This window comes from Dermacentor variabilis, chromosome 1, assembly GCF_050947875.1.
Source record: "Dermacentor variabilis isolate Ectoservices chromosome 1, ASM5094787v1, whole genome shotgun sequence".
NCBI lineage: Eukaryota > Metazoa > Arthropoda > Arachnida > Ixodida > Ixodidae > Dermacentor > Dermacentor variabilis.
This window is the reverse complement of record NC_134568.1, coordinates 286,999,199-287,021,296: the sequence shown is the minus strand read 5'-3', so window position 1 is coordinate 287,021,296 and position 22,098 is coordinate 286,999,199. Positions and strand designations below refer to the sequence as shown.

Below are 22,098 nucleotides of genomic sequence, written 5' to 3'. Positions count from 1 at the left end.
CGTAGCTCGTTATCCACTGAAAGCAGACCTCATGATCCGCAACGGAAGCGATGGTCAATCTTTTGATAATTTCATATATCACGGAATAATCTACATGAAAATAAAATTATTTTATCACTTCTAGTGCCCCTTTAGAGTCGGGATATACCAATACATCTTGCGGCTTATAATATTTCAGAGCGATCTGCAACCGTAACTATGTCTTATTGTACAGCCTCTAACCTCTGCCTACGTGATTCGCAGGGATATAAAAAGCTGCATTTGAGCTGTCATTTGACGTAGATCCGTCTGTGAATACCTATGTGTAACCCTCCTTGAATTAATGCATTTGCTGGAGCGTGAGAAAGTTTGCTTCAAGGTAGTGCATTGCCAATTTTTTTCGATTCCTGGAATGCTCAACGTCAGAAAAGGCATGATGATCTGCGGAGGATGGCTGATATTTGGGTGCAGAAAATTACGCTATAATGGAAGTACCTCTTCATAAGTTCGTAAAGGTCACCAATTTGTCCATGTTTTTGAAGAAGTTGCTCACGAAGTGAGTGAGCATAGTGCTTTGTCGATAAGTGAATTATGTGTCGGAAGAGCTCTGCGATGGAAAGAACTTGAATGGGAATGTTTTGCAACTTGCTTCCGCGATCGCAAGGCTACAGAGAGCTGAACGCGGTAAACCAAGGCAAATACCGAGCCTGCGTGCACGTCATCATTCTTCATACGTCATTCACGTAAACACCAGTAATTTCGACAGGAACTACGCGAAATGATAACTCTTAGGCGGGCCTGTTCACGTCCACGCAGAAATGGCACAATCGAGCCATGGAAACGCTACGTTGTTCTTGTTTCGGGACTGATTTCGTGGCCGTGGGGGTACTAACCTGCACAGTTGTCTAGTTACAGGCCATTTGCAGCGTAGTCTAATGTAACGAAAAGTGTGATTTAATAAATTAAACAAAAATTCCGGAAAGTTATGTTTTGGAGAGGTAAGCTATGGCGCAATGAGCATTGATTCGGCCTAACTTTGAACAGAACTTGCCCTATAAAAATGCAGGTTACAACAACAACAACAACAACAACAACAACAACAACAACAACAACGACGACGACGACGACGACGACGACGACGACGACGACGACGACGACGACGACGACAAAAGAAAAAGAGGTAGAGTAGTAGTGGGCGATATGATGGTCGCGTGTGCAAACTTCCAAAATTAGCTCTCTTTAGGAAAAATAATAATGTTACTATTTCAGAGACGCGTGCATCCTATACTTTATCTGATTGGGGCTAGGCAACGCCGAGTCATTCAGAAAATACCTGTCACATCTTGGGCTGTGCATTACTTCCAAGTTGCTTATTGTGTGCAGTAAGAACGGGAGGCATTCACAGCCGAACTAGCCGTCTCTGCGCGCTAGTGTTACTGAGCCAATTTTGCGAATGTCCGCCTCGTTTCACGCGACTGTCTACTCTACGGAGGAGGAAAAAAATAAGAAAGGTTTTGGCTGGGATGGGCGACTAACTCGGTCTGGTAGTTAAATTTTACGTAGAAACAAATGAGTCCGACCCCATTTCATGCGCCTGCCGACAACCACAGAGACAATTTCTCTTACTTCCACGCGGAAGGATTGTTTAAAGGCGCAACAGTATATACAACCACGGACCGTTGCGCAATGGCTGCACCATAATGGGGTCCCCAATTAGGGAATGAAGGCATCATACGCGCTTTTCCTTTCTTTTTCCCGAGAGGCCCGGCCTGGCCCCAATGTTCAGATCACGGTTGTGGCTGGGGCCACGTAGTACGTGTCGGCCCGCGGCCGAGCTTTCCAGCGCCTGTGACCCGTTCCGGAGAATCCCAAGTAGACCGAGGCATTCGTTATCTTCCACCGTTCCCCGCCCCCTCCAGCGCGGCGCGTTACATAGTCGTTTGCGCTCTTCTCGGGCCGCGGTTCCCATAACGACGGTGCCACCAAACACCTCTGTTCCACAGACCATGACGGAGGAATTGCCGCGCAATGGCCTCAGCCTGCGGCGCCGAACCTGGGCCGCGCATAGCGCTGTTTGTCATACAGGTGGCTCGGTAGGCAACCGGCCGCAGCACACACGCGCACAAGTACCACGACGTGGCCGAGGATGCCGCATCACGGCCGTTCTGAGTTGTTGCCGTCGGCTCTGGTCGCGCTGTGGCTCTCCTCATTTGCCTGCATTGTTCATGCTGGTGAGTAAGCAATGCGTTTCTCACTGTTCCTAGCACGGGTAGACAGAGCGGGCGGCGTTTATGTTTTTGTGAAAACGGCCCCTATTAAGTGTTTACACCGCGTGCCACACTTAAAACGATTTGTGCCTCTGGCTATATATATAACTCGGATTGATGTTGACGGGTTTACAAACTAGGTTATTTTTAGTGAATGACTGCCTAAACCACAATAGTTCCCCATTTTTGCCGTGCAAAAGAGCTAAAATGTGAAAGGCGATTTTGAACTCGGATAGGAGCTCCCCTTAAGTGCGACGTGGACAGCATATCTTGAGCAACGAAGTTGCGACGCGAAGAATGTGCCATCATTTTAAGGGATACCTTTAGACGAAAAAGTCAAGTGTTTGCAAGACTATTGAACGTCCCAGTATTTCAAGCAAGACAAAGGTTCGCAAGAACACGGAGACTTTAAGCCCTCATTGGTGGGCCATTAAGGGATATCTCAAACTGGGAGCCAACGTCTCGACGAAGGTACTCGTCTTAGTCGGAGACGTTAGTTCCACAGGCATCCATTGTTGATCGCCCCAGTACTTCATGCCCCAATTATAGTTAAATGCTTGTTTTGGTCACTTCCCATTTGAAAAGCAAAGTATAAATGCAAGAGCGTTATGAGAACAGATTTTGCTTCTGCATTTGGCCTTAGTATTTCGCGCTTCAGAATGCGTATGGGTGTTGACTGCGGTGTTGAATACCGGTCTCGGTGGCCTAGTGGCTAGTGGCCTAGTGGCCTAGTGGTGGCCGGTGGCCTAATGGAGTTTGATGCCAGTCTCGGCGGCAGAATTCCAAGGAGGGCGGATTGCAAAAACCATCGTGTACCATGCATTGGGTGTAGAAAGGATGAGGAAATAGAGCGATAAGGCAGGGACGTTAACCAGAAATGCGTCTCGTTGGCTACCCTACGCTGAGGGAGGGGAAAGATAGAATAGAAAGATAAGATAGAGAGGGGGAGGAAAACCGCGGTGAGCTCGCGCACGCACGCGGAGGGTACTGAGCGAGTCAAAGACGTTCACATAGGCCAGTCGCCCTCAACAAAGACATAAGTGCCTTCATAGCTTTGTGGGCCGTCGAGCGATGGACGGTCTTCAAGCAACACCTGCACAGACAACGGCCGATCATCCAGTCGTCGTAATGCGCTAGACAATATTTGTATTTCCGACTGAAATCGATGACAATGGCACAATAAATGTTCGATGTTCTCTTCCGCGCCGCGGACGTCGCATGCAGCACTGTCGGTCATTCCAATCACAGTAGTGTGCGCCTTCGTGAAAGCCACTCCTAACCACAGCCTGTATATAGAAGCGATGCCTCACGCCGGTGAAGCCCGGGTGGAGGTCGGAGTTGTAGCGAAGGGTGCAGTTCATACAACTTGGTGTGCCTTATATTTGGGGTGTTCCACTCTGTTAAAGAGAGCTTGCGTGCCAGGTAACGAAGCTGTCTTGCAGCGTGTGTCATGGAAAAAGGAATGGGAGCGATGTGTTGTTCTTGATGTGACTCTCGGGCTGCCTTGACTGCTTGATCATTTACACTGATTCCGCAATGGCCAGGTAGCCATTTGAAAATAATTTCATGGCCTTTCTGTTTGACGTCGTGATGAAGTTTGACGATTTCCTATGTTAGCTGTTCGCGAGCTCCACGTCTGAGAATTGACTGCATGCTGTGTAAAGCCGGTCTCGAGTCGGACAACACGGTCCGTGTACCAGGACTCTCTGTGTCAATAAATTGAAGCGCACTGCGCAGAGCCCTGAGTTCTGTAGCAGTGGACGTCGTGATATGTGACGTCTTGAATCACAGCGTTACTCCTCTTGTCGATATAAACACAGCACCACCTGAACTGGTCGATGTGGTCGTTCCGTCAGTAAAGATGTGTACGTGGCTACTGCACTTCCTGTACAACAGGAGTAAGCTCAATTGTTTTAGTACAAGCGGTGGTAGATCTGACTTTTCTGAAGTCCTGGAATTTTGAGGTGTACTTCAGGACGGCACAAACACCATGGATGAGACACCGACCTTGCCGCAGGTGTGTACCCCGATGTAAGCGAGGAACGATATGCACTGACAGTTGGGCTAAATGACGTGCGGGGTCTTTCCAACGTCAGTGCGGCGAGGTGGTGGCAAGGGATCCGGGCAGTGTGCCTGGCATGTGCACGCATTGTCTCGACGACGATATGCGTCGTGATTGAATAACCTTGAGCAATGGGCAATAGGTTCAGCCGTTGCCGCACTGCGTGGTAATCCTCAGAGCTTGGGCTTGAATGATCTGAACTGTATGCAGATTGGTTTTGCAGGTGTTGGATATTACAGGATAGGCTGTACCGGAGGAATCAAACAAACAACACCCTGTACAGCTGTAACATGGATTGTGTGGACACCCTCCTGTTTTTTCCTGCAAGGAACCTGAACAGATGACATATAGCAATCAGTAGCTTTTTCCCGTGGTTCACGTGAGGAGTCCAGGACAAGTCTCTGTCAATCACAACACCTGAACACCTGATTCTCCAACACCAACACCTGACTTCTCCTGGACGATATCACTTGTCCTTTGATTGATATGGCATACGTAGACATTGACTTCCGGGTAAGTGCCACCACTGCGCACTTTTCCCACGTTACCTCCAGAACTTGTTTTTGTTTACGAAGGTAGCATGATGTTGATGAGGCCGCCTTCTGAAGCCGAGCGCGAAGCTGAAGTCGTGTCAACCCCGACGTCCAGATACACATGTCCTCGGCGCAGATAGAGAGTCGAACAGTGCTTGACAGGTCCTCGAGTAGTCCAATATGGGCTAGATTGAAAAGCGTAGGGCTTAGTACTCCGCCCTGAGGGACTCCGCGGCAGCTGCAATACTGGAGTGTCGGGCCATCCCCGGTGAGCACGCAGAATGATCGCATCTGTAGGTAGCTACGAACCCAGAGATATAGCTTGCCACCAAGTCCTATTGATTCTAACGCTTTAAAGATGGCTTCATGGGTGACGTGATTGTAAGCCCCTTTAACGTCTAGAAACAAGGCAGCAGACAAGCGTTTACAGGCCTTCTGGAATTCGACGTACGTTACCAAGTCGACAACGTTGTCTATAGATGAACGGGCGTGCCTGAATCCTGTCAACGTGTCTGGATAACTTTCATAGTGCTCTAGGTACCACTCCAGACGCGTTAGAATCATCCGTTCCATTATGTTACCTACACAACTATAGCAAGCGCGATCGGACGGTATGACGCAATGTCCAAAGGCGACTTGCCAGCTTTGAGAAGCGGAATCAGGCAACTTGGCCTCCATTCTTCAGGAACCGTGCCAGTCTGCCACGAGTCGTTGTACAGGAGCAGGTGTGCCTTTTGAGCTCGTTCACCAAGGTTACACAGAGCGCGGTATGTAATGCCACCTGGTTCTGGCTCTGAGGAACGCCTGCATAAAGCAAGCGCAGCCTCTAGTTCGTCCAGAGAAAAAGGGCACTCCAGACGGAGATCACGGGAGAATGGTGAGTGGTCGGGAGTCTGCGTTCCAGTGGAGCTTGTTTCACTGGCAAGCCTCCTACAGAAGGATTCTGTGACTTCAATCTCTTTGCATTGTAGGTAAAGAGACAGGGAATTAAATAGGTGGCGCTTTCCAGGGGTTGCACGGAGGAGAGAGAGAATCAACTTTTGTGCTGAGCCCTTAGTGACGGTTGGTGCGCGCTGGCACCAGATGGGGTGGAACCTTCTTCTCAGGTCCCATATGCGTCCAGCAGTTCCTGGCCCCTAGCCGCCAGCGCGAGCTGGGTCGGTAGGTCGGGGCTGGACAACAAGGTCTCCCATCGCTCGGGGGGGTTGGGACTGGGGAGGGTGGGGGGTATGGCCACGAACAGTTCTCCATATAAGAGACAAAGGCTTTCAGGGATACAGAGAATCCATCGTTGTGAAGCCAGCTTCTTCATACAACACTATTTTTTTTCTGTGTGCGTCTGGCTAATTTCAAATCATGAATGGACTTTGTGCGCCAATATCTTCGTCCCGCAAGGCGGCGAACTGCCCGAAGTTTCTCTAACTCGATGTCGAATTCGATGCGTGCGGAGCTTTTCAAAATCGAATGTGTGACAACCTGTAAGGCATCTTTTATTGCGCCCCCTAGGCTGGATGGTATGTCGTCTCGACAGCAGTCTTCCATGACTGATTTAAAATTTGGCCAGTCGGTGCATTGGGTGTACGTAAAAAAACAAGAACAAACCCAGGTGATCAAATTTATACCAGAGCCCCCGCTACGGTGTGCCTCACAATCAGATCGTTATTTTGGTACGTAAAAGCCCGGAATTATTTTTTTGCATTGTTGAAGAACTCTGTTTTCCTATCACAGGGAGGCCTGTAGCTAAGGTTTGTTATCTTTTGATTTTCTATTTAAAGTTTGTGTATTTCAGAATGGCTCGTTAAGCTTCAATTAAATCTAGCAGGATCTTAATTGCGCTGAATAAGGTGGGGATCCCCCTGATTGTGTTGTTGTGTTAACTTAAATTTTTAGTGATGGAAACGAACCCTTTCTTTGGTGTTTTGTTTAGATGAATTCGCAGAAACAACAAATGGCTGCTTCTCCTCTTTCTTTCTTTCTTTCTTTCTTTCTTTCTTTCTTTCTTTCTTTCTTTCTTTCTTTCTTTCTAGGGAGACCAAAGATCGTAAAGGTTGTTTAAATGTTTCATCTCCTTAGGTTTATTTAGTAGTAATAATAGAAGAAAGAAGTTTCTGCAGCAGCAAGTTGGGACAAGTTATTCTCTGAGGAGTGAGCGAAACGGAATTATTATGAAACAAAGGCAACGAGTTTAGCAAGCGCGAGATTCCGGTTGGTTACTCTTTACTGGACGAAAGGGTCCAAAGGATAAACAACATATCGACAAGCGGAGCGACGCTGAAAGGACGGCCATCCTGCGTTCAAACGCACGCACTGAATCGCGTGACAACGATTGCAACTTGTCCCGCAATCCTTGCGCTATATCCCAAAATACAGCAGCGTCCATTAAAGCCACACGCGCAGACGTCGGTGGGGACCAACGTCGGTCTCTCTCTTGCGACAGCGGAACATCGTCCACGTTGTCTGGTGCGCCGTGGAGCTCGGCTCTTCGCGCATTGAGGCAAGAACAGCAACCAACTGCGTACGGTGGTTTCGCTTAATCCGACAAACGTCATAGACAGGTGTGCTGGTCATGCCGGTTCATTTGGATGCACATATGAAAAAAAAAAAAGATTGTTCTTACGCTGATTTATTGACTAAGTATTCAGGATATTTTTTTAAAATACATCGCATAGCAAAATTTTGCACGTTTTAATGGCAGTTTTGATTGGTCAAGATCCTTTTCGGACGACGTTGAATCGCGCAGAAATTTTTGAAGCGATTAAGACTATTCTGCCGAACTTCTTATGTGACATTGTTGCAACCGGTTAACTCCCCCAAAATATGAAGCGGGCAATAGTTATAACATTTTTATAAGGGGGACCACGCGGTAAGGTCGAGACCTATCGTCCCATATCTTATTGCCGTGTATGTAGCAGATATTAGAAGAAAGACTTATTCCAGACAATGAGCCACTTTTTGAGTGCACATGGTATTATCTCTCCAACCCAGTATGGCGGCTTCTTCCAGCGCAAAGGCACGCAGGCTCTCCCCGAAGACTTTTCTGATTTACTGAATCCGTCCTTTTATTCAAGCACGGTAGCGTGCCGTCTTTTTTTTCTTTTTTGTATGTAAGCAAAGCATTTGATAGTGTTAATCATAGTATTTTACTAAGAAAACTTTCATTGTTATGGTTTCGGGCATTTCTTTTAAAAACGTCCTTCACTGATCGAACAAAAGTTGTCACTGTTGTCCAGTACATAAGCCAGGCATCGTTGTTCAAGTCTAGCGTGCCACAAGGTTCAATTCTAGGCTCTTTATTATATACTATTTATGTTAATGATTTTTCTAATGGCCCAGCTGTCTGTCACTGTTTTCAATATGCAGAAGATACGGTTACTTTGTCTACTCATTCGCATTTCTCAAACGCGATCTCTCTCTTAGAGATGGCAACAGCTGAGGTAATAAACTGGTTCGCAGCTAACCTTATTAGTGTTAATGCTTCTAAAGTTCAATTCACTTGTTTTCATAATCCTCTTAAAGAAGTTTAGTTAAACCAATCGCTATTGCGGCATTCATCGTATTTGTTCACCTTGTAGTTGTACAGCTGTGGAATATACATCGACAGTTTAACACTTAGGTCTATTTCTTTATATAGATCTCAGCTGAAATTCCCATCTGGCCCATGTCTGCTCTAAAAATGTGTGCTGTATCGAGCTTATTATAACGCATAACATCGCGTAGTGCTTGCCTTTTATCTGTTCGAAAAATGGTTGCGCAAGCCCTTGGCTACTCTGTCCTGCGCTACGGTATATATATACAGTCGGATGGAAAGTCGGACGAGTTGGCATGGTAAAATAATTGCAGAAACGCAAAAAGACGCACAGCGCTAAAAGAAACACAGCGCTCGATCGCATGCAGGACGCATCCTGTGTTCCTCGTCGTTTACTGCGTATTTTCGCGCTGCAGCAATAATACAGGGTGTGCCAACCATCATGCACTAAGGTTTAAAAATATGCAAATGCCGCGTAACTGGACAGAACCGAGGTAATGCTGTTTGCCGTCGCTTGAAGATAGGTTATTTTTTGCATCCGCCTAATTACATGGTTAGTCTTCATTAATTAATCATCTTCTCAAATATTTTAATTAGATGAACAATGTGAATGAGAATTTTGTAAAGCAACATGAAAAACTCCCGATACAGCTTTGCTATTGCTTAATACGGGCTACATAAGTGTTTTTCCGAGCGTGAAAGCAGCTCGCGAAGACACGCAACATTGCCGCGCGACTGGCCGCTCGAGGCACAACGCGTGTATTCGCAGGCTGTGAAGTAATGAAATAATGATGTGTTCTTAAAAGGAATGCGCATATTTCCTTGGAGAACATGCAAGTAATACTCTATTTCTTGTACGAGGTAACCCGCGTGCAAACACCCCTCGAAGTATACTTTCGCTGTGTCAGGTTTTTTCTTTGTTGGGGGGGGGGGGGGTTGGAAAGTGTATGAAGACTTCGCAGTGTTGTTTCCTACGAAGACCCCTCTTTTTTATTTTTCAGCCAAGAAAGACTGCTTGATAGACAAGGAGAAAGGATGGTTTGACCCCAGCAACGTGTACCAGTGCATGAATTCCGATTGCTGCACCGAGTACGGCAAGCACTCCTGCTGCGCCAAGAAGGCAAAGTCTGAAATCATGTATGTTTGCTGTTTTTCATATTCCGTAATTGCGAATCATGCTGTTCTCAACCTCTAGCAACATAGCTCAGTCACAGTGCGAGGCAGATCGCTCTATCACATTAGGGCTTGTATATAACGCAGGCAACGACGCCTGATTAAGACCGAAGGACTTGGTGTTACACTTCCTCAGTATCTTAAGAGCAGCACATGCCGCGTAAACGTAAATGATGAATTTGAAGTTGAAACCGACGTACAAAAGTAATGGGGAAAAAATAAGTTTAACATACAGATCTGGGGGCTGAATTTACAAAACACTTCGTTTGGAAGTGCTTTTTGCCACTGGGTGGTCGCCTTCGCTAATATTGTGTCCAGCATCAGGATTAACTGGAATTTGCTCAGCAAGAAGCTCTTACGATAGAATTGTCCGTAAGGCTCACGAACAGTTTCATCGTATGAACTTTTTGTGAATGCGGACCCTAATTCAGTAACAAAAGTAGATATAAAAAAAGTTTTAACTCAAGAACATTTAGCTTATAGCATGGTGGAGGAAACAGTCGCGTTGAATTATAATTCGCATGAACTTTTACAATGATTGCTCAAGTTTTGAATGCGTCTTATTTATGAATATGTTGGCACGCGTTAGAGGGGGCCAAGTGTGCTATGTGAATTTCGCCCGCTTTTTAAACAATGTATCTTACGTAATTATTATAGCCGTTTTTGTTGCGAAGTTAGTCGCAAATTACAGATATTTAAATCCGTAACATTCCCACTTTCGCAAGCTCTTGTTAAACATTAAAAGTAATTTCTGCTTTCAGAAGTGAAAAGTTACGCTTTCTACGTTTTAACCAAGGCTGTCCGGAGACCACCTAATGAAATAATACAGCATGCGGTTCACATGCTTTTGAACAGAGACAATGGATTTAACTTCGGCTAAAGCTTGCTCTTAAATACAATGGTTGTCACGTTTTTCTAGTTGATTGTCTGAATAAAGCGAACATTAATTATTAAGAAAGAAAGCTCAGCATCCAAATCAGCTTAATTTAAAAACGAGAGCGTGAGTAATGCTATTATTTAGAAATATTGTTGCATGAAACTTTATGTTTCTACGTTGGAACTGTCGCACATATTATAGTGTTAGCTTTCTGTATGCCGATACACTTTCGATCTAGTGGTGGTGGTGATGATGATGTTGCCAAAGCTGAGGTTAGCCGGGCAGGCTTGGCCGGCAGTTGTTCCGCCTGAGCGTCTTTGTCTGCGTCAAACATGTCCCCATGAGTAAATCAGTCCACTCTCTCGCAAAAAGTTGAAAAGAATGCGTAGCGCTTCATTGCACACTATCCGTGGTCCTCCCGAGAACTGCTCTGCGCGTTCACGAGGAAACCATCTTCTTCCCATGCCTCCTCCTTTCAGAACAAAAGCCTTGCAGGTCCAGATGAAATGATTTATATCACCCACTTCGTTGCACTCAGTGAAAGGTGGAGAAGCAGCATCCCACATCTGGACTATCCCGCACCGAGACAACAGCACTTTGCCGAGTGTGGCTTGGCGTAGCATTTACAAAATACATCGCTTTCCGCAACAGTATGGGCGACAGTGCTGCTTACGACAATTGCGGCAGTGAGGGAAATATTGAGCATGTTGTCTGCCATTGTCCTCGCTACAGAATGCACACGTGGTCGCTGGCGACCGCGTTGGCCGTCTCGACAACCGGCCACTTTCGGAGCAGACAATCCTTGAGTGCTAGCTTTACGGTCGTAACACCAGAAGTTGCTCATGGCGCTATGGAAGTTTCTACGTTGGAGTAGCCTATTAGAGAGAATTTGATACTCTCGGGCGTTATCTGCACACCGCCCCCCTTTTTTTCTCTCGCACATTTGATGTCTTTCTCCACTATTCTTTTCATCTTTTTTCCCCCTTACCCTTCCTTCCAGTGTAGGGCAGCAAACCTAAATCTTCCGGTTACCCTCCCAGCCTTTTCCATCGCATTTCTCTCTCTCTCTCTATGCCACTCAAGATATAGTAAGAGGCGCAACTTGAAGAGAGAGAGACAGAGAGAGCTAGAAAGAGACAGAGAAATTAAAGAGAGAAGGCAGGAATGTGAACCAGAAAAGTGTCTGACTGTCTACGCTACACTGTGGGAGGTCAAAAAATGAATAGAAAAAAAGTCGCAGTTTCGCCCGGAAGTCGGAGCATCGATTGCGATAGCAAATTATTGGATAGCTATACGTAGTAAGGATAGTAGATTTATCGGCCGTGTAAACTTGAAAACATAGGCATACTAATTAAATTAACAAGCATGGTGTCACGCGTGCGCAAGCAAACATGAACACATCTCTCTCGACGACCGCGTAATCTCACGGTTAAAAAGGCTCTTGTGAGGAAACGTGGCAGCAGCAGCGAGCAAATTGACCTTCTAGCTGCAGCTCGCGTCCAACGCGAACTACGTCGCGAAAACACAGCGCAGCGCATACTCTGTACCCGTTGTAGATAGTTTTCAAGATACAGCGGCCCGTCCGGGCGCACGTGACCGTCCGGGCCGGCCGGAGTAACACGCCCCGCCCCCCCGCCCCCCTCCCCTCCCAACCCTCCCCCCGAAGCCTTGAGCGGGACGGAAGGCGGCGAGCTTCCTTGCCGCTTTTTGCCGTCGCGTGCCCGAGCTTTAGCCGCGATCGCCGGCTCAACATCGCACGCCTTCACTCGCACATACAGCATACCGTGCGTGGCGACGATTTTATCGCCCTTGGTCTTTATATGGACCCTCACGGCAACGCCGACGCCGACGGCAGAAATGTGCCTGGATTGTCCGTATATAATCGCTATCGTAATAAAAAAGAGGGGACGAAAGGCAGACGTGATGAGTGCGTGAACGCGCACGGACAGCGCCACGCAGTCAACGGCGTTCCCACAGTCTATTCGTCCTCAAGTTCCATGATTTACACGTGGGTTGACGAGCGGTGAGGATGGTCTTGAAGTAGCGTGTGCACGGGCAGTGGACGTTCAGCCTTGACAATTCGTTGGAGAGTTGGGCTCAGTAAGTCGAATCGAAGACAATACCAAAGAAGGCGTCGATGATCAAATCGCAGCCGCAAGCATCACATGTAGCACTGTTTGTCATTACAACTAATGTTGAACAATTTTTAGTGAAGGCAACTCCTCACCACACACAGCCAACACAGATGAGTTGCCTCAGGTCGGTACAGTCCAGATGGAGGTAGAAGTTGCAGCGGAGTATTTAGGTCGTGCAGCCTAATGGGATTTATACTTTGGATATTCCACTCGGCCAACAAGAGTGTGCATGCCGCATGGCGAAGCTACCGCGCTGCGTGTCTCTTAGTATAAAGTCGAATAAAGACATAGTGGTCTTCTCGACGTGATGTTGGAGCAGCCTCATGATATTTCTTTTCGAGAAATGTCGCGACCTTTTCCTTTTAGGTGGTGGTGAATTATCCACGATTTCCCGCGTTAACTGGGCCTGAGTTTCATGTCGCAGGCTGCCTCAGACTTTGCAAAAAACTCTATTGTTACTAAAAAGGATTCAATCATGTAAAAGAGCGCAAAAAAAAAGTTTTTATTCCTATATAGTTGGCACACTTCTTGTTGTAAAGCACCAGGAGTGCAAGTGGATGAAGCGCGTTTTACCAGGCGTCCGCTGTCGCCGCTGTCACAGGTAAAAAGTAACAGACCTATGCGCGCAGTGCGTGCCGATTGACGTGCCACTGGTGGTGGCCTTGCGCAGAACACTCGGGAGAGGAGCCATCCGCGCGCCGTAGTTTGCTGCGTCGTTGATCACGCTTCTCTGTCTTAATCACGTTTTCAGAGCAAAATGTGTGGGGTGACTTTGCATGCGTGGGGTGACGAAAGCTTCAAGGAATGTCGAAGAAGAATTGTTGCACGGTGGGGTGCTCGAATATCGGCAAAAACGTGCCGGCGATACGGTTTTAATCATGCCCCGCAACGCCTCATCAGCGGGAGCAACGGTAGCAATGGATCGCCGCCGTTCGGCGGGAAATTTCTTGTTCTCATGCTTTCCTTTGTCATGTCGGTGTTTTTTTCCACTCGATCATATTTACACGCGTAAGCGACGAAGTTCGTCCGCAGTGCAGCATGCGGTTTAATGGCATTTCTCTAAAGTTCTGAATACCGTTTGCCGCTTATACTGTTTGCCGTTTCTTCACCGCGCTGCGCTAGCGAGGCAGCACGACTGCATGAACTTATTGTGTTGTATGTTAAAGCTGTTGAAGCTTGCAAGAACTGAAATTGTTGGTTTTATGCGGACCGGTAAATCTTTGCACCAGCTGTCGCGCACTTCATGTTTTTGCATCTATTTTATGCGTGGCTTCGCGCATATTGAACTGTTGCTGCTTTATGCATAACTGTTGATTTTTTCGAGGGGCGCAGTTTTCACCCTGCTTCGTTTGTAAAGGATCTAAATCACGCTGTGTTTTATTGGAATGATACCAAGCAAGTGCTTCTTTAACAGATTTATTCTTCTCGCCCGAGGGCATCTTAGATATTGTGTTTTTTTTGGGGGAAATGGGGTTAGAGAATATATAGGTAGGTCCGGGCAAGAATTGCTCTGCATATGGTATTTTCGTTCCATTTTCGATGAAAAGCTCGCATCACATTTGGGAAATAATCACACCTCGATGCTGTGTGAGCAGACTTACCACGCCGAGTGGTTTGTTTGTTTCACAACGTACTCCTTTTGTGCATGGGAATTTTGTATTCAACTAAATTCTTTCTTATTATGCTTACGCCGCAGAGGACTAAAGTCGGCCTTGCCGCCAGCGCTCATTTACTTTGACTGGTGCTCCTCTGCCTTTAAATATATCTTGTGACATCCCTCTATAGTAACAACAAAAAAGTATTGAAAAATTGGTCAGACTTTAGCTTTATAAGTTTCCAAGCAGCTCCCTTGGAGAATTTAAAATTGCAAAAACTGCAGCGGGAACTGCAGTTCATCGGTGTATGCAGCAGAATTGCATCGGCAGTACAGCGCTAACACGCGCTTTTATTAAACCGTGCGTTTGCTGACTTCGTTGAATAGTGTACGCGTTTCCATCAATAAATTCGCACTCTTATTGAGCTGACTTTGACTGCACTTACTCGGCGATGTCACATGTATTCATTGGCAGAAAGATCAGAACGGCACGTGCAGACATCGCACTGTGCGGATTTGTTTGAGATGTAAGTCTGCACTAAGGATATGTGCTTATTATTGAGGTACAGAAGCAGCATTACGGCAAGGGTAGAATTAAAGAAAAACGATCGAAACATCGCATTATTTAACAAAATTTAGCGGATAGTTAACATGAGCTCCACTTCGTGTAAATGGGGTTCATGGCGTTTGTCTGCGGGACGCACCTGGCACGTATGTGGACCAGATTGTCCCAAACACCGGTAACATTGTGTTCATGCCCGCTCCCACAGAGGCCAGCGTCTTCCCTACAGCTGTCACCGCACAAGAAGCAGTCTGGCACCCGAACGAAGGAGAAATCGCAGCCGCGAACTTCAGGCATCCTTGCTACAAAGGGTTGCCGTCTGCTACTGCTTCCGCGCGTACTGTTGGAAGCGACCGCTAGGTGGCTATCAGTGGCGCCTCAATAGGCGATGCACTACGCGTATAGTCGGCATTTACAACTCAAGTTTTGGCATGCATAAAAGAGAGATAGAGAGAGAGCGAGCGAAAAGATTAAAGATATAATAAGTCAGCCAGACTAACGCAGAGAGTAATCTTTTTATGCTTCTAGTAAATGGTTATATCATATTGATAAAGAGGTATACTTAGTACAGTTAGTGCAGGCTGTTATATGAATACATTCTGGAGGTGCAACCACGCCGTATAAGGTGTCTACTTAGGTGCTGCTTCCTTTTTGACAGTCGACAGAATCGTACTGATTCCGTGAGCTTTCATAGCTTTTTTTTGTTTTTTTTGTTGCATCACATGGCGTACCATGGAAGCTGTCGCTTTCGACGCTCATTCCGACTGATGTAACTCGTTTAGCTTTAAGCGTCAAGAACGCGGAGCGCTTATAACCGAGAGCCTGTGGGCTCTGACTGTGACGCCATATAGGACGCGCCGCGCTCTGATATAAAACCACGTTATGGATAAAGATGTCCACGTTAAGGATCGCCCGCGTCCCCCATGGAAATCTGCGCGCTGTCGGTCGTTCCGCGTGACGTCACTGCTGAAAGCACGCGGGGCTTCTGTTTTTTATGGTGTTTTGAATGCCAACACTCCGATCGGGCTTGACATGGTATGTTATTTGAGTTACCGACACATAAAGCCCATTTCAAGTAGAATGATGCTATGCTCACTACGGAGTACGTCCCTGCCGGAAATGGCTGGGTACGATGCAGCGCCATATAGGGAATGGCAATTCTCGCATCGGCGAAACTTATTATCGTTCTTTTTTAGCGCGTGTTAGCATGGAGGTTAAGGTTGCTGCAAGGTTAGGTTAGGCTACGTTAGGTTAGCTTAGGTTATAAACAAGTTGGAGATAATTTGTTTAGAACGGAATATTACTGAAGCTCCCGGATTGGGTGCGCGAATTATAAAAGTATAAACCAGGCTCGGAATTCCGGACTAGTGTACGTTTCGATTGACAGACTGCTGTACGGCTGAAATGACAAACCTTACACGGGCTGTGGCAGAATCGCCATGCGGCACCTGTGCGTCGTGCCCCCAGCCATTTTCGGCAGGGGCGCGCTCCGTAGTGCGCATAGCATCATCCTTTCAACTATATAATTATGACGAGCGCATAGCGCAGCGGAAATATAACAAATTGCCAGATACAAGCTTTACACGTATCACTTTTTAAAGTGTACGTTATTATACGGTCTTAGAAGCACCAATTTAGGACTTGTATTTTATTAGCTTACTAACAATGTCTACCCTAAAGTGTTTGTGTATGTGCATTCCTGTTGTGATTTGTTTGCCTTTGAATGCAATTGGTGTTTAAAAATCGCAGTGTGTATGTAATATTTCTTTGTAACTGCACACCGGTGCCCTTCACAGTGCTTGCGCGTAGTTCGGCTCATATACGAAACTGTGCAGCCTGCGTGTTTCACTCTGGGACGAAGAGTAGTCGGCGACACCTAAAGAAGTTCTGCAACGGCGCCCCAGCATTCTCTTAAATGATACGTAATTAAAGAAAAAAAATAACATGAAGGAAAACGTTTCATGTTGTCACTTTACAGACGCATTTGGAGGCGTTGCCAGCCGATTTATTTAGAGCTCGTCAAGTTTACCATCCGAGCCTAAAAGCGTTTCACGCAAAAACAACGAATATGTCAAAGTCACGTACCTAACGCTGAAATATTGAAGCTCTCCTGCCGTAACGAGGAACTACGGCTAAGTTTCCGTGAAGCCCCGGACTTCTCAGGAATCGATGCAGAAGAGAAGTTATAATATGTGCATTTTGTTGTTTTATTAAATTGTACAAATATGTTGAGTATACTTCCTGTGAAATGTAGCGCAGTTTCTTTTATGAAGTTGGATTGGGCAGACAAACGGATGCCGACATGTCGCAAGAAATAAAAAAGGCAAACATGACAGTATCACTCGGCGAAGGATACTTGAAATGGTAAACAGTGGTCGGACAAGAGATGTCACTCCAGCGACATCGCTTCTTTTACCCCTGTTGATCATTGAAATGCAGAAGGGTGTAGCTAATTCCCGAAAGTTCGGAGCCTGCTCTACAAAAACAAAAACAAAAGAAAAACACGGTTTCTCGTTTAGGAAGTTACCACTAAACATTAACAACAATGTTGCGGTTTGCTACCCAGGATGTAAATACTCAACGTTGGTGAAAGAACCCCAGAGCAATGGTTTCACGATGAAGTTTCTGTGGGTTCGCTTTCACATCGGTATTTCGGGAAATAATATGCAGCTGACACACTAGCGTTCAAGATATCACGTTCTCAACGTGTGAGTCCCGAAGAGTGATCAAGTTATGAAGACATTCCCAATTAAAACCCTAAGGTGGGTTCGTTTTTAAAAAGCGGCCGCGACCGTGTCATGTGTCTGAGTCTTGTGTTTCGCGCTGTGTTTTACGTGATGATACATACTCACTTTCGGTCGCATTTAGTGTTCCGTTACTTGAGCTCAGCGTCACCAAGTGGCTGTCAACGAAAGGAAGCCTCTCTACTAAATCGGATAAGGATTGTATGTGCATCGCCAGCGTTGCTATATTCAGGACGAGATGTTCGCTTTCTCCTTTTTGTTCCTCATTCAACAAGGCATGAGACATCGAACAATTTCTTTGGTTGCGCCCTGGTTACCATGTTGAAAAGGGGCGCGCTTTTTGATAACCTAAAGAAAAAAGGCCTTCCGAATGCACGCAGAAGGCTGGTGTTTTCAGAAGGTTAGATTATAGCGTGCAAGAAATGTTCATGTTTCGAGTCATACTGAGCGAGAGAGAGAGAGAGAGAGAGAGAGCAAGGAGCAAGGGAAGGAAGGGAGGTTAACCAGACTTAGTCTAGTTTGCTATCCTACACGTGGGGAGGGGGATGGGGAGTGAAAGAGATATACTAATTTCTTGAAAGTCTGATGACCTACCTCCTGCAGTGGAGTTTCAAGAGACACTAAGGTGGAACAATTGCCAGTCTCGATTGCCTGTGGCTGACCCTTCCTTTTTTTTTCTTACCACAGACGCCGCCACTGCTCCCGCAAGAAATTCCAGTTACCTTTCAAGTTATTGATTTATGGCGCACATATTTACCTCGCAGAGCTTAAGCCTACCATCCTCCAAGAGCATCTTAATGGCGCTTTTCAAAAGCTATCCTGAACAAACTGCGCGTCAGGGTTAATAATTTAGGATTTAAAACATATGCTTGCGCTTACAGAAGGAAACACGCAAGCCCCGATGGCATTGAGAATTTGATCGAATCACTGACAAGACAGCTTATATTTTCAGCGGGCTAACCCACCCTAAAGCGTACTACGATAAGTATCAGCAGGCCGCTATTGCAATATCGCTCGCGTTTACGTCTCGCATTTGCCATGGCTCGCGACGAACTCCTTACCGAAAAGAAGCTATTATGATCATCGTTTTAAAAGCACATTATCTTGCCAGAGAAGAGGGTAGCTGGCACCACTTGGAGGCATCAACAGCACCTTAAATACAGCTAATAAAAAGCAACAGTTGTAGTTAATCTTTAGGAGACAGATGCCTTTGCGCACCATTGCTGTAATAAAATTACGATATGTAACTTCCTTGGAGAATAACACCATATTAATATTAGAATATCCGCTTGAACTCAGTAATGTATATGTTAGTTATCCAGAATCGTTAGCACACTGCTTGTCATAATTAGCGAGTCAAGTCGTGCCCTCGTTTGCGTGTTTCCCGAGTTGCAAAGACAAAATCGCATTACAGCCACGGGTGATTCTCAAAAAGAAAAAAAAAGAACATGTGCACCCACAGTAGCTTCCGGTACAAATATGTTTCTATGGGATCTCAAAGGGCAATGCCCTCTGAGCTAAACATCTTTACTGGACCAGACGAGAAATACGAGTGCCCCATCTCGTGACCTTATAACGAGGCCTCTTTGACTTTGTTATTGCGGACATAGTATCAGAGCCTGACCTCCCCTAAAAGCACGGAAGCGGTTGAAGACGTATACGAACATTTGATGATAAATTGGAAATAATGCTCCGGAAAGGCCCTCCTGTGTACTTAAAGCATACTGTCGAAAAGACCACGGACATGCCCACTCTTTGTAATCCCACTCGAGCTCCCAAGTAAGAATGAAATTTATTCTGCCAAAACTTAGTATTGCGGGTAGTTGCGTCCCAGCTTATAAGATAAAAGGACTCACCACTCTAGTGAAAAGGATAGATCTGCTACAGCAGAAGACAGAGAGGGGGGAATCCATTTCACAGCGCAGACGATGGGCTTTGGTGCCGGCCGTGCGCCTTCTACAAGTCTATGTGCGTGCGTGCGCGTGGTCTGTTGGGGCAGTAGTAAAAATCATTTCAATACCACCCGACAGAGCTGCGACGCGATGCCGTTTATTGGCCCCGCGTGTTTATTATACTCCCCCCCCCCCTCCCCCCCGCGACAAAAGCCGGACGCGAATAACACACTTCTTCCTTCGGGGCTTCTCTCTAGATATACCACATCGCGAGTGAGCGAGTACGGCGCGTCCGCGCCGCATTCAAACAAAACAGCAGGAAGCAGCGTAAAACGAATGAAGAAAGGGGGAGCGAAATCAAGAGAGCGAGAGAGAGAGAGAGAGAGAGAGAGAGAGAGAGAGAGAGAGAGAGAGAGAAGTGCTCCTCTGTTTCCTGGCTCTCCGCAGGGCCTTACAGTCCGCACAGTGCATACTTGCTTTCGCGTTCATTTGCGAACGCGACGAGCCGATAAGCGCGCCCATCGGTTCTTGCGTTTTCTGCTGCAGCTGCTTTTGTTCCTCTTTTGCGCAGACAAGAGCAGTTGCTACTCTGGGGCGGCTTACTGGGCTTCCTGCTCCTCCTTGCTGTCATCATCTACTGCAAGAGGAAGGACGTGCAGATCTTCGAGGGCCGCTCTCTTCGCTGCAAGTTCTGCCCCGGACAGAGGGACCGAATTGAGAACATTCGATCGAACGTGGCTTGAGCGGGCGGCAGTAAAGATGCGACGCGACTGGGATCCGCCGCCGAGGACGCGGGTCCTCGGCCGGCCGCCTTCGCACGCGAGCGCCTCGTCGGGACACACGTGTCGAGCAATGGCGGGTCCTCTGACTGACTCCATTCCACAAGGAAGGAAAGAGTTTGCAAATCCAGAGCTTAGGAAGTGATCGCGGGTTGCACCAGTATTTCTTTTTCTCCTCTATAGCGAGTGAGCAATGAGCAAAAACTAACTTACATACACACACTAAAAGTAAAGTGCGTTCCTCTGTTGTAACCACTATTCCTGTCAGAGATATAGGAAACCTGTTCTCAGAACATCGCTGTTATAAATTATGTAACATTTTTTTTTTAAGCTTGATGTGAAGAGTGCGGACTTTTCTTTTTTGGAAGGCTTTTTCGGGTGGATGAAACGTCGTGCTATCTAGAATTACGCAATTGCGCTTTGTGGAAGTATACTGAACAGTCTCTGCCGTACGGGTTCTTTAAGCACTAAATAAGAGCAAAGCCTCTACGAGGGCCGTTTGGTGCAAAGTCATTCAAGCTGTTAGAGCGAACGCTGCCTAAAGTCTTGCCGATGCAATAAGGCGAATTTTTCTCTATCATGTTAAACGATTCGGCGACGAGAAGGTCAATAGTGCTAACATTGCGAGCTACGAAAAAGGAAGAAAGAAAAGAAAAAAGGAAACATGCAGGGCAAAGGCTGGTTATCAGTTGAGAACATTATTACTGTCAAGAAATAGCGCTGAGTGGCCTGCATGCTATAGCGCATCTTTCTTCGTCCTTAGCGATGTTGGCCATGTTGACGACAAACTGAATGACCCAACTTCGCACTTTCGTAGCCTGTGGTGTCGAACCGTTTTATTTTTTTTTTCAGAAGAATAGCCCCTTTAATTCTGACCTCTGTGTTTCCAAGGCTAACAACCAGTTCGCATCGCGGCACGTATACCTTTTTTCGTGCATAACTTCCTGCTTGCTAGACGGAAATAGCCGTTAATCGAATAAATAATGGGCTCGTTTAGCAAAGCAGTTTCATTGCATTGTTATATTGTGTGGCCATTATCCTACTTTCCTGGAGCAGGGACGGGGGGCTGTCACAGTTGATTAGCTTTCGCCTCATATCAAACAGTCCTGAAAACGTGTTTGCATCGCACTGGTTTGTGACCCGGTGCTCATCAACGCCTTGTCTTCGCCCGAAATCTAGCATATTGATTTCATTCAAGCTGAGCTCGGCACACGAAGAGCATTGTACGAGCACGGACGTTTGGATGCGCGTAAAAATTAATTACCAGATGTTCCGACAGTTGTTCACTTTCAGAAATGCGATTTTGGTTGCTTCATATGCGTCATGGCGCCTCTTTGTCAGCACACGTGCGCTTACACTCGATAAACCAAATCGAAAACCGCAACGAAATATTGGTTGCACTTTGTGCTCGACGCAACTTAAAAAAGTTACGGGGTATTACGTGCCGAAAGGGAAAATAAACCTCACTTCAAAACCACGATCTGATTGTGAGACACGCCGTAGTGTAGGACTCCGGAAATTTGTACCACCTGGGGTTCTTTAACATGCACCTAAATCTATGTACACAGGTGTTCCGCATTTCGCCCCCATCGAAATGCGGGCCGCCGTGGCCGGGATTCGATCCCGCGACCTCGTGCTTAGCAGCCCAACACCATAGCTACAATGCAACCACGGCGGCTTCGAAGCAAGTTGAAAAGCCCACATCGAGCACCAATATATATATATATATATATATATATATATATATATATATATATATATAAACGAAAAAACAAGCACAATGTCAGGAGCGGCATATTGTTATATTTTATTAAATGACGTAAACCTCGGGAAATACGCCACAGAAGCGCTGCCTATTACAACATCATCAGTAATAAACCAAGCCGGCCAAGTAATGTAAGAAAGAAAGAAAAAAAAAGAGACAGAGAGAGAGAAAGAGAGAGAAAAAGAAAACCAGCACTAAAAGCTCCCCCCC

At 46.4% G+C, this 22,098-nt stretch overlaps 1 protein-coding gene across 1 annotated transcript; it reads left to right on the top strand.

The window, feature by feature from the left end:
* Window positions 1-2,028: 2,028 nt before the first annotated feature.
* On the top strand, window positions 2,029-21,827 carry LOC142573877 (uncharacterized). The gene is made up of 3 exons (XM_075683094.1): window positions 2,029-2,210; window positions 9,369-9,504; window positions 19,916-21,827. The coding sequence occupies exons 1-3, from the start codon at window positions 2,126-2,128 to the stop codon at window positions 20,085-20,087; spliced, it is 393 nt and encodes a 130-aa protein (XP_075539209.1). The 5' UTR covers window positions 2,029-2,125; the 3' UTR covers window positions 20,088-21,827.
* The last annotated feature ends 271 nt before the right edge of the window (window positions 21,828-22,098 follow it).

Excerpts from the sequence above, each read along its gene's own strand:
- LOC142573877 (XM_075683094.1), top strand. The coding sequence starts at position 2,126 with ATGCCGCATCACGGCCGTTCTGAGTTGTTGCCGTCGGCTCTGGTCGCG. Across the intron at positions 2,211-9,368 it reads TGCCTGCATTGTTCATGCTG|CCAAGAAAGACTGCTTGATA; the intron begins GTGAGTAAGCAA and ends TTTATTTTTCAG. Across the intron at positions 9,505-19,915 it reads AAGGCAAAGTCTGAAATCAT|ACAAGAGCAGTTGCTACTCT; the intron begins GTATGTTTGCTG and ends TCTTTTGCGCAG.